The following is an 11,839-nucleotide window of genomic DNA, read 5'->3' as shown; positions in this document are numbered from 1 at the left end:
AGGTCATGCTGGCCTGCCCCCAGTGCCGTGGAGCCCCACCCGGCTCTCCTGTGCGCCCGGCGTGCACCCCGGGGTCCCACGGGCTCCAGTCTGTTTCTGCTCCTGGGAAGTGGGGGGTGCAGTGTGGCCCACACCGGGCCGTGCGTGCGGGGAGGGCAGAGCGCTTCCTGCGGGGGCGGCCGAGGCTGGGGTGCCGATGCACCCCAGGGCCTGGACCTGGGCTCCCACCTGGGGCTGTCCATGGGCCTGCTGTGAGCCTGGCCCTGGCCCCCAGGTACCGGGCCATGGAGGGGAGGCTGCCTGAGGAAGGGCCCTGGCCTGAACGCCTGGCCAAGAGCCAGCTCGGGTGGTGGCGGTGGCCGTGGTGGGGACAGCCTGCAGGCAGCACACAGCCTGGGACATGGAAGGGACAGACTCATGCCCCACCCAGGGCCAGCCAGGCCTCGGGGCTCAAGGGCTCCATGCCAGCCAGAGACGCACTGGACGGACACACTGGACGGCCAGGTCCCCCTGGACCTCGTCATGTTGCTGCTCACGGTCCCCTTTGCCCTGGTCCCCACCACCAGCGTGCCGCTTCTGACCAAAGGGCCAGGTGCTGGGCTGGGGCCGCGGTGTCCGACTGCCAGGCCCCTCAGGGTCCCTTTGTCGGGCCACCACTCAGCACCTGCCTGGGCTCCCAGGGCTGAGCTCCAAGGACAGGTCTCTGTCATCACCTGAACACCCCCCCCCCCATGCCACAGGTCCAGTTGGCCCTGGCAGGTGCAAAGGCCATGGGCACTGGTCATGTGCTGGCTTCCGGCTGCAGGTTCAAGGGAGGTGGCCGGCTCTGTCCCTGTCCAGGGCACGGGGAAGGGCAGGGCAGAGGATGTGGCCAGAGGCAGCGTAGGCAGTGGCAAGGGCCCGCCGAGGTCCCAGCCACGGCCCAGTACTCTCGGAAGTCCTTGGACAAGTCGCTCCGTGCATCAGTTTCTCCATCTGTCAAATGGGAGCAGAGCCTCTGGAAGTGCCCACGCCAGGGCCAGGTGCCCTGCCGGACCCGGCGGGTTAGTCCCGAGGAGGAGGACAGGGAGCTCACCCGGGTCTCAGGGGCTGAGTGGGGAGGGTGTCCGAGGCAGGGGGTGGGCCCTGGGGAAGGGTGGTGAGCTCAGTGGCCAGAGGGGTGTTGTGAGAAGCATCCCAGGAATAGGCAGTGGGACCTTCTGTCGCAGCCTGGGGTCCGAGATAGACCCCCAGCAGGGAGCTCTGTGGGGAGGAGACCTGGCCAAGGTATGGAGTGGGGGAGGGGCCGTGGCAGAAGCTGAGCAGACTGTTCGCGCCCCTTCCTCCCAGGGACTTTGCAGCTCAGTGACCCACCAAGAGGTGAGCGACACCCCAGACCCTCCCCAGCCTGAGTCCGAGGGAGACCTAGTCTGGGTCGCTGGAAGGACAAAGACCACCGTCTGTTGGGAGGGGGGATGGGGATGGGGACTCGGAGGATGGGGAGAAACGTCACAGGTAACGTCTGGTTTTGAATCTGGACCCTTGGAGGTGAGTTCTGTCTCCCTTGGGCAGCGGTGGGACCCGGTGCGCACCAGAGACACCCTTTCGCCAACACACCGAGACAGAGGCCTCCGGAGGTCTAGGGAGACGGCTTCCTCTGGGCTGCGGGCGGGGCACCCTTCTCTTCCCCGGAGGGGTTGCGCCTGGAACCACCGAGGCTCCCCAAAGCCTGCGACGCAGGCGGGTCAGAGGCGAGGCCTTGCGCCAGTGGGCAGGGGAGACGCCTGCGAAGTTGGGGGCTGCTGAGGGCGGGGCCACTGTGGGCGGGGCCAAGGGGGAGGGAGCTGAGCCAGGGTGCAGGGCTTGAAGATGCTTGGGGCCAAACCTGGGCCTGCGGCCTGGCCAGGGCCGGGGAGGGACTTGGAGGGGTGGGGCCACGCTGGGGCGTGGTTTAGATGTGGGGGCAGGACCAGGGCTGGGGGAAGGGCGGGGGCGGAGCTTCCACGCAGCTTCCCAAACTATTCCACCGAGATGGCATAACTGGTCATTTCAGTACTGGGAGAAGCAATCTGGAGGAATCTGCAGACAGAGGAGAACAAAACGCTCACCATACATCTCCTGGGAGGAGACATTTATGACCTTTAAAGTGAGAGCAAATCACCGGGAAATTCAGGAGGCTGGCAGGACTTAAAAACTCAGTCCATTGAGGCCCTCAGCGGCCAACAGAAATTAAAAGGCCAAGGTTAACCCAGGCACTCCCATGAGGGTTGTGTGTGCGGCCAGGAGCCCGCGGGGGGGCGGGGGGGCGGGGGCAGTGTGGCCTGGGAGGCACAGGGTGAGACCATGAAGGACCAGACCGGCCGAGGGAACAGGTCTCCACCTCCCACAGTCTCAGCGTCGCAATCCGTCCATTAGGGACTGCGTCCCCAGCAGGCCTCGAGGGTGACGAGAGGTGGGGTGCAGGCGGCTCCCCTAAGAGCAGGGACCCAGGTATGTAAATGCTAGGCCTTGGAGGGGGCTAGAGGAAAATGTACCAAATGGTCTCCGTGAAGCCCCTGCTTGCAGGTTCAAGGTGCTTTTTTTTCTCCTGATTATACTTGGCCCTTTGTAAATTTTCTGTAAGTCAGGCACCAATAGATTAAAAGCCTGTATTATTTGAGACCAACATTCAGATGCTATTTTAGTTTATAAGCTGCATTTCTTTTTTAGAAAAATATTTTATTTATTTATTTTTAGAGAGAGGGAAGGGAAGGAGAGAGGGAGAAAAGCATCAGTGTGTGGTTGCCTCTTGTGCGCCCCCTACTGGGGACCTGGCCCACAACCCAGGTATGTGCCCTGACTGGGAATAGAACCAGTAACCCTTTGGTTCACAGGCCAGCACTCAGTCCACTGAGTCACATCAGACAGGGCCAGCAACATTTCTTTAATATTTTTTGTTTTGTTTTTAAAGATTTTACTTATTTATGTATTTATTTATTTATTTTTAGAGAGGGAAGGGAGGGAGAGAGAGACAGAAACATCAATGTGCGGTTGCTGGGGTCATGGCCTGCAACCCAGGCATGTGCCCTGGCTGGAATAGAACCTGGGACACTTTGGTTTGAAGCCCGTGCTCAATCCACTGAGCTACGCCAGCCAGGCATTTCTTTAATATTTTAATGTTAAAATGGAGATTCTGCATTGCCTTGACATTTATGTCATTTTGTTTTTATTTATGAAATACATTTTTTGCCCTGGCTGGTGTGACACGTTTGGTTGGAGTTTCATCCTGTAGCCAAAAAGTTTCCAGGTTTGATTCCCAGTCAGGACACAAACCAAAGTTGTGGGTTCGACCCCCGGTCAGGCATGTACCAGAGGGAACCAAGCAATGCTTCTCTCCCTTCCTCTCTCTCTCTCTCTCTCTAGCAATGAAAAAAAAATGTCCTTGGGTGAAGATTAAAAAATACATTTTTTTTTACAAGGAGGAAAATGCCTTAACTGTGTTCCTAATTTTCAGAGGCTCTGCCACACCTCTCGTGCAGGTGAGGCTGTGTGGGTGAAGCGCCGCGGCTCGGACACCCGCCGGCTGCTGCCGCAAGTCCGGCGCGTGCCAGCTGGGGGCTGCTCGGGCTGCTGCTTTGCGTGTGGGACTCGGAAGCAAGTCCAACGTCGTCCTCTGGAAGCAGAAGTCCGCCCCATGTGGGTCCGTCTGTGCAGGGCGGGCACACGGACCTCGGCCACCGCCCTTGAGTGAGAGAGTTGGGGGGACTGGAGCTGGGGGAATAGGGCTGTTGCCCAAGCAACGGTGTGATAGTGGGGAGGGGCAACTAAGTTCTGTCTCCATGGAGACTGTATGGGCTGAATGCCAACGTTACTCAAGGTGGGCCCAGCCTGATGGACGGCGAGGTCCCAAAGGAGCCCGTAAATAAAGGTTGGCTGCGGTGCTCTGACTGCAGAATAACCCCATATTCCTGATTCTGCCTCTCCCCAACTCCTCCCCCTTCTAGAATATTCAGGCTGGGGAGGAGGAGGGCTGTGGTGGAGGAGCTGGCTGGGGACTGTGCCCTCACCCGTCCCCGTGCCCCAGGACCGGACCATGGCGCCCAAGAAGAAGAGCGGGCAGAGGGCGGGGAGCCGGCAGGTCGCGACGGAAGACATCGCCGAGCCGCAGCTGTCAGAGCGTGCGCAGTACCTGCAGCGCGAGTACAGGCTGCTCTCGGAGCAGCTGGACGCCTGCCGGGAGCGCGTAGACCTGATACTGCAGGAGAACGCCTTCCTGGACTGCGAGGCGCAGCGCCTGCGCGAGGAGAACCGGCTCTACGCCAGCTACGTGAGCGCGCGCGCGCAGCGCTGCGCCAACGCCATCGTCCGACTTGAGGACCAGAACCGCGTGGACCTGACGCAGATCCAGTGGCAGCGGGCCGATCTCGAGTCGCTGTATCACGGGCGCGAGGACGGGGTGCGCACGCAGCTGCTGGAGATGGAGGCGCGTGCGGCGCAGATGGCGCAGCGGGTGGAGGAACTGCAGCCCTACAAGGCCAGTGCGCGCGCGCCTGTGGGCGGGTCAGGCGGGTGCGGGCGGCCTAGGTGCGTGCGGCACCCGGGCTCTGACCGGCGCCAACGCTGTAGGAGCTGCAGCTGGAGCAGCTGGCCCGGATCCGGACGCTGGAGCGCGAGCTGCTGCACATGAGCGTGGAGCATACTCAGCAGCTTCACCGCGTGAAGCGGCTCTTCCAGGAAGACAAGGCGGCCTTCGAGCGCGAGGCGCGCCAGCGCGTGCAGTCCATGGCGCGGCGCGCGGAGCGGGAGGCTGCGCGCGCTCTTGTCACGCACACGCAGGCCATCAGGGCAGACAATGAAAGGCTGCGGGAGGAGCTGCTGCGGCTGCTCAGCCGGGCCCAGCTGCTGCATGACAAGCAGCGCCAGCTGCTGCAGCAGCGGGAAGAGCTGCGGCGTGAGCACCAGGACACATGGGACCTGGCAAATGTGCATGGTTGGCTGCTCCGGGGAGCCAGGGGTCCGGCGCTGTGGCAACCGCCACCGTCAGCCTCTGGCCCGGGGTCCTTTGCCTACCCCGTCGGCCCGTCGCACACAGCCTTTCAGAATCCGTCTCAGTTCTCTTTGACCGCGTTCTCCAGGATCCCGTCATTGATCCCGTTGTGTGTGGGCTCCAAGGTCCCGTCGCTGGTCTCACTGAAGGAGAGTTCATGGATCCCATACCAGGACCTGCTGCAAGCGGAGGCCTTGGTCCCACCCTTGGACCCCTCCCACCCTGACTCCCAGGTCTCATTCTTGGCCCATCCCGGCCCTGACTCCAGGGTCCCATCCTTGGCCCCCTCCCACCCTGACTCCCGGGTCCCACCCTTGGCCCCATTCCGCCCTGAGTCCCGGGTCTCATTCTTGGCCCGCCCCCGCTCTGACTCCCGGGTCCCATCCTTGGCCCCCTCCCGCCCTGAATCCCGGGTCCCATCCTTGGCCCTCTCCCACCCTGAATCCCGGGTCCCATCCTTGGCCCACCCCCGCCGTGACTCCAGGGTCCCATCCTTGGCCCGCCCCCGCTCTGACTCCAGGGTCCCATCCTTGGCCCACCCCCGTCCTGACTCCAGGGTCCCATCCTTGGCCCCCTCCCTCCCTGACTCCCGGTTGCCATCCTTCGCTCGCCCCCGCTCCGACTCCAGGGTCCCATCCTTGGTCCCAGCTGGCCCTGACTTCCGGGTCTCGTCTTTGACTGGGTCCCGCCCTGGCTCCTGGATGGGGCCCTTGCAGTTCTCCAGTCGAAGGAGACCGTGAACTGACCGTGAACTGACGCTGCAGAAGGCCAGGGTGGGGGAGATTGGTGCACAGGACGAGTTTTTGGTGAGTGCAATTGTTAATAAAAATGTGACCACACATACACACACGCCCCTGAGGCACCGCCTGCCTTGCTGATCCAGCATTTCCCGCCGGCCCAGGGACGACCTATCCTGGCTTCCACTCTCTGGCCTGCAAGGCAGCGTGGTATGCCCTTGGCCCTGTGAGTCAGCCAGGACTCAGCATCCCTCCATACCCTGGCTGATGTCCAGCTGATGCCACCGGGGCAGAGAAAGTCGGCCACATCAGCGTCCTGCTCCCTAGGTGTGACAGTGGTGGCAGAGACAGACGTCACCCCCGTGGCCAGATGGCCGGGAGCAGGAAAGGGGCTTGGGGCCAGGGAGGAGCGGGGCAGCCTGCAGCTGCGGTTGGGCGTATCACTGGAAGCCACGGGAGGTTTTCTGTTTAGCTTCTTCTGGGGGGGGGGGTAATTTTTTATTTTGATATAATTTCCAGTTTAGAGAAAATTACAAGAATAGCGCAGGGAAGCCCTTCATACCATTTACCGACATTCACTAGCACTTTGCTTTCTACAGCTTTGGAAGGCAGTGTGTGCGCGCTTGTGTTCACCTGCACCCCCCAAAGGTTTTAGGTTAGGTTCCTTAGGTCGTGCCCCTTCACCTCCAATAGTGTTTCCTGAGCACAGTGACATTCTCCTACATTACTGCACCCCAAAGCTCCAAGTCAGGAAATCCAGTGTGGAGAAAACAACATCAGCTAATCCACGGTTCCCATGAAAATGTCGCTGTCCCGACAGCGCCCTGGGTGGTCACCCATTTGCCAGGATCACGCACATTCAGGTGTTAGTCCCAGCGTGCTTGGGCCAGTTGAGCTGTCTGAGGGGGCCAGGCCCTGGACCACGAGTGCTGGCGCCGGGGCAGCAACTCCCTCCTCTGTGCAGAGGGCAGGCTTTTAAATGGCTGGGTCTTTGGAGGAGAGCTGGAGTGCCAGAGGCAGGACCAGCGTGGGTGCATGTACTTTCGGGTGGCCACAACGCTGTGGCACCCAGACAATGAGCCTGATGGCCCAAACTGGACAGCCCGTGGGATAGGATGGTGTGGGGAACTGGGACTGGACCTGGGCCCCGTAGTGTGAGTTCAGAGCACAGGTTGAAAACGAAGCCCCTTTTTGCCAAGAGCAGTGTAAGCTGGGCGAACCACACAGAGGAAGTTGTACCCACACAGAGGAAGTGGGTACAAACCCTGCCCCACTAGACTCTGCCATTTGGGGTCCTCAACACCCTCTAACCCAGTGCTTCCCATGAAAAAATGCCTGAGCCCTGGTTGGTGGGGCTCAGTGGATTATTGAGTGCCGGCCTGTGAACTGAAGGGTCGACAGTTCAATTCCCAGTCAGGGCACAGGCCTAGGTTGTGGGCCAGGTCCGCAGTAGGGGGTGCACGAGAGGCAACCACGTTATTGATACCTCTATCCTTCTTTCTCCCTTCCTCCCCCTCTTTCTAAAAATAAAATCTTAAAATAGTTCCCAAGAAACATCGAAGTAGGCATTTGTCAGTTTCTCTTTGTGGTCCTGTATTAACTTTGTGTATTTTGAAGCAATTATTTGTTGCTACCAGTTTTGAACTACTAGCTAGCTCTTCCTGTGGGCTGAACCCCGAGTTGGCCTGCAGGGTTCTTCCCTCTGACTGCCCACAGCCTGTGCGCTGTTCTTGAGGCTGCTCCCCCTTTGCGCACCCCCCCTTCTGTGGGCGTCAACGTTGTACCTCCGACGCGACCCGAGATCCAGCGTAAATGGTTCTGATATTTCAAAACACGGTCTGATGGCCCTTGTTGTTTACCTTCAGAGTGTAGTCTGTACTGGTCGAGTTGCAGTGTTTTAAATTTTTAATAATTTTATCGTGTTTTTTTTTTCCATTACCATTTAGTCTTCTTACAGCCCTCTCCCTCTCTTCCACAATCACCACACTGTTGTCCATGCCCATGAGTCCTTTTTCATTTTTTAAAAAATATATTTTATTGATTTTGCTATTACAGTTGTCCCATTCTCCCCCCCCCCCTTTACTCCCCTCCACCCTGCACACCCCCCACCCCCGCATTCCCCTTCCTTACTTTATGTCCATGGTCGGACATACGAGTTTTTGGCTTCTCCATTTCCCATAGTGTTCTTAGCCTCCCTGTCTGTTTTGTACCTGCCACTTATGCTTCTTATTCCCAGAACCGTTTCCCCCATTCTCTCCCCGCTTCCCTGCTGATAACCCTCCATGTGAGCTCCGTTTCTGTGATTCTGTTCCTGTTCTAGTTGTTTGCTCAGTTTGTTTTCTGTTTCAGTTCGGTTGTTAATAACTGTGAGTTTGTTGCCCGTTTACTGCCCATAGTTTTTATCTTCTTGTTTGATAAGTTCCTTTAACACGTCCTGTAACAAGGGCTTGGTGAGGATGAACTCCTTTAACCTGACCTTAACTGGGAAGCACTCTAACCAGCCCTTCCCGCCCCAATGATAGCAGAACTCCCCACGCCCAGGAGGACCGCGGCCTTCAGCACCGAGAGAAGATAAATCAGCCCGCGCCCGTGGTTGGCTCCTGGCAGCTCTGGCAGACTCGGCACCTAAGAATGGAGTGTGCTCCCAAGTTCTCCTGTGACACCTACAACGGTCTTGCTGTAAAGGAACGTTTTCTTTTTTCTCCTCGCCCCGTGAGAGAGAACCGGGAAGCAGGCAGATGGCTGAATCGACCGCCGCGGGGCGCCTCCGCGGGTCGGCCGGGGCCGGGTCCCGGGGCGGCCTGCAGGGCACGGGGCGGCCGTGCTCTGCAGCGACACCACCTCCGCGGGAACAGCAGTGGCCCTCGGGGAGACGGAGGAGCCCTTTGGGGACGGGAGGGCGCCGAGGAGCAGCCGGTCTCAGGAGACAAAGTGAGCAAGAGACGCAGCCCGGAGCCGCGCGCCCGCAGTGGGCGGCGGGGTGGGGCGGGCTTCAGGAACACCCCGTGACGCCCGGGCTGGCGCCCTCGCGGGGGCCGCTCCGCGCCGGAAGGGGCGGTGCCGCCGCGCCGGAAGGGGCGGTGCCACGGGGGCGGGCAAGGCTGCGGCCTGCTAGGCTCAGGCCGGCGCTCCGCGGGTCCGCGCCGCCCGCCCGCCCCCTCCGCGGCACCGCCCGCCCCCGGAGGACGGCGGGGTCTGGTCTGAGCGCTGAAAGCCAGCCGCTTTGCTGCAAACGAGCGACTGGAGGACGTGGGGTGGACAGTCCTGTGGTCACACGTTAGAAACGGGGCGGCCCGGACAGGACGGCGTGCGGCAGCGAGACGACCCCTGGTCGTGGAGGTGAGAGACGCGGGCGGGGGCGGGGGACTGCTCCGACCGACATCCGGCAGAAGTGGTCCCACCTGCACGGGCAGGCGGAAGTGGTCCCACCCAGCGAGAACCACCTTCCCGGCGGGGTCGCCCCCGAGGAGTCCAGGCTGGAGTCACAGGCCGTGGCCGAGGCCACTGGGCTAAGAGGACACGGACCGGGCCCTCGGAGGCCGGAAGACGATCCTCCGGGACCCTCGCCCCCCAGGTGCCGTCGGGCAGGTGGGGCCTGCAGGTCACAAACTTCCCCAGCGGAAGTGCGTCTCCCGCCGCCGCCGCCAGAAGCATCGCCCCCCCAGGGCGCCCATCTTGGTCGCACCCCGGGCCCGCGGGGTGTGTTGTTCCCGGTCCGGCCCACCGGCCGCAACCTCCCCGCCCCCTGACCGTCCTGGTGTGGCCCCTGACTCGACCTGTGCCTGGGAGCCTGCACTGCCCTCCGCCCGACGTGTAGGTTGGCCGTCTCTTCCTCGCTTAGTTGTGTTTTTTCTGGGGCTCTGATCTGTTTTCGCATCTGGGCCATACATATAAGCATATATATTCGTCTCAGCACGCCTGCTAGGTAGCAAGGGGCGGAGCCTCCGGTGTTGGCCAGGGCGGGCAACCCCCCTTGCTGCCTTGTGACACCGCGGGTCCGGGAGGGACGGCAGAGGGAACGAGGCGGCTTGCCGGGCTCTCCGCCGGCTTTCAGTCACTTCCACCGCTTCCCACAGGCAAACCGGGCCCTTCTGGTGCCGATTCCCTGGTGGGTGGGTTTGTGTACGGTCTAGGAACCCGTGGGTCTCTCCAAGGAACTCTCCTGTGAGGCTGGGAGTTTCTTCTGCTGCCCCAACCCCCACAGGTTTTGTTTTTTTTTTAAATATTCATTTGTTTTTAGAGAGAGAAGGGAAGGAAGGAGAGAAACATCGGTGTGTGGTTGCCTCTTGCCGGGCCCCTACTGGGGACCTGGCTTGGCTCAAAACCCAGGCCTGTGCCCTGACTGGGACTCGAATCCATGACCCTTTGGTTCACAGCAGCCCAGTGCTGGGTCGACTGAGCCACACTAGCCAAGGCTCCCCTGCTAGTTTTCTCATAAGAGGTTTCGAGGCTTCATTTCCCCAGTCAGGACCCTGGGTTGCACGGTCCGTCTTGATCCCCAGTTGTTCCTCCCAGTTTATCCGACGGAAATGTGGGACCTCCAGCTCTGCCAGCTGGCCTTGCCACTGTCCTCTGCGCTGGGCTGCCGGTCTCCGCCCCTCCTGCTGGTGTGGGTGAATGTTTCTTCTTTAACGCCTTGGTTGCCAGACTTCCATACAGTTCTATTTCCTGGCAGTTCTGATTGTGTGTGTGTGTGTGTGTGTGTGTGTGTGTGTGTATTTTTTAATTTGTTGTCCTTCTGGTTGTGCGAAGAGGCACAGTGTATCTACCTATGCCTCCATCTTGGCCAGAAGTCCTGTTCTCACTTCTAATTGTGGTAAAATACTCATAACAAAATTTATTCTTAACCATTTTTAGGTGTACAGTGCACATAAGCTCAAAACCCTTCATCTTGCAAGACAGAAACTGAACCCATTAAACATTGACCACTTCCCCTGCCCTCTCCACCTCAGCCCTTGACAACCATCTGTATTTATGAGTTTGATGTTTCTAAGTGCCTCGCGAAAGTGGAATCTCACGGTGTCTGTCTTTGTGACTGGCTGATTCCACGTAGCACGTCCTCAAGGCTCATCCATGTGGTGGCATGTCACAGAACTTTTTTCCCTGTTTAAGGCTGAGCAATACTCCATCTGTGGGTGGAACACATTTGGTGTATCCATTCATCTGCTGACACTTTGGTTGTTTCAACCTTTTGGTTAAAAAAAAAGTGTGCCTTTTGGGGAAACAAAAGAAAAAATAAATGGGACTATATCAAACTAAAAAAATTTTGCACAGCTAGGAAACCAACAAAATGAGAAGACAACCACTGAATGCAAGAACATACTCACCTGTAAATCTGATGAGGAGTTAGTCACCAAAATTTATAAGGAACTTACAAAACTCCCCCTGGCTGATGTGGCTCAGTGGACTGAGTGCCAGCCTGCAATTAGAGGGGACCCAGGAGGCAGCCACACACTGATGTTTCTCTCGCTCCCTTTCTCCCTTCCTCTAAGTGTAAAAGTAAATAAGTAAAATCTTTTTTAAAAATATGAAAATGGCTTTAAAAATATTGACACAACTCAAAAAGCATAAACTATAAAAATTCTTCACAAATTGACTTAATAAGTGTTATTTTTAATCTGATCTTTTAAAAAATCATGAAGAAAGTGAAAATGCCTAAGACTATTTGGAAAGAAACTTGGCTAGAAAAAAGTCTTGCAAGTTGGTAATGAGAAGACAAACCACCCAGTTTAAAGTAGGCAAAGACTGTGAACAGGCACCACGAGGGTGGTCCCAAAGCGCACCCCACTTGGAGAGATGTCCGCGCTCACTCAGCATGAGATGCAGGTGCAGCACGCACTGCTCAGAGGGTTGAACTTGAGAAGAGTGGCAACACCAAGCATCGGCGAGGATGCGGAGCAGCTGGAACTGGGACGCGCCGTGGGAGGAGTGTGAAGTGCGGTCAGTATGGAGGAAGTGTTGGCAATTTTTAATAAAGTTAGAAACGCAGTTATCTTCTAACTCAGTGATTAAATCTTAGTCATTTACCCAAGAGAGAAAAAGTATGTGGTCATAGCAGTTTTATTCATGAGTCCAAACTGGAAAGTCCGAACTCGAA

The 11,839-nt window shown here is 58.3% G+C and overlaps 1 protein-coding gene across 1 annotated transcript; it reads left to right on the top strand.

Moving 5' to 3' along the window:
• The first annotated feature begins 3,366 nt into the window (after positions 1-3,366).
• CCDC166 (coiled-coil domain containing 166) lies at positions 3,367-5,850 on the top strand. Its single transcript, XM_028533613.2, has 2 exons — positions 3,367-4,492; positions 4,585-5,850. Exons 1-2 carry the CDS (start codon positions 4,052-4,054, stop codon positions 5,743-5,745), a joined length of 1,602 nt encoding a protein of 533 aa, XP_028389414.2. The 5' UTR covers positions 3,367-4,051; the 3' UTR covers positions 5,746-5,850.
• The last annotated feature ends 5,989 nt before the right edge of the window (positions 5,851-11,839 follow it).

Source organism: Phyllostomus discolor, chromosome 7 (genome assembly GCF_004126475.2).
Source record: "Phyllostomus discolor isolate MPI-MPIP mPhyDis1 chromosome 7, mPhyDis1.pri.v3, whole genome shotgun sequence".
In the NCBI taxonomy this organism is placed as follows: Eukaryota; Metazoa; Chordata; class Mammalia; order Chiroptera; family Phyllostomidae; genus Phyllostomus; species Phyllostomus discolor.
Note: the sequence above shows the minus strand (reverse complement) of the source record. Positions and strands in the feature narration are given on the sequence as shown.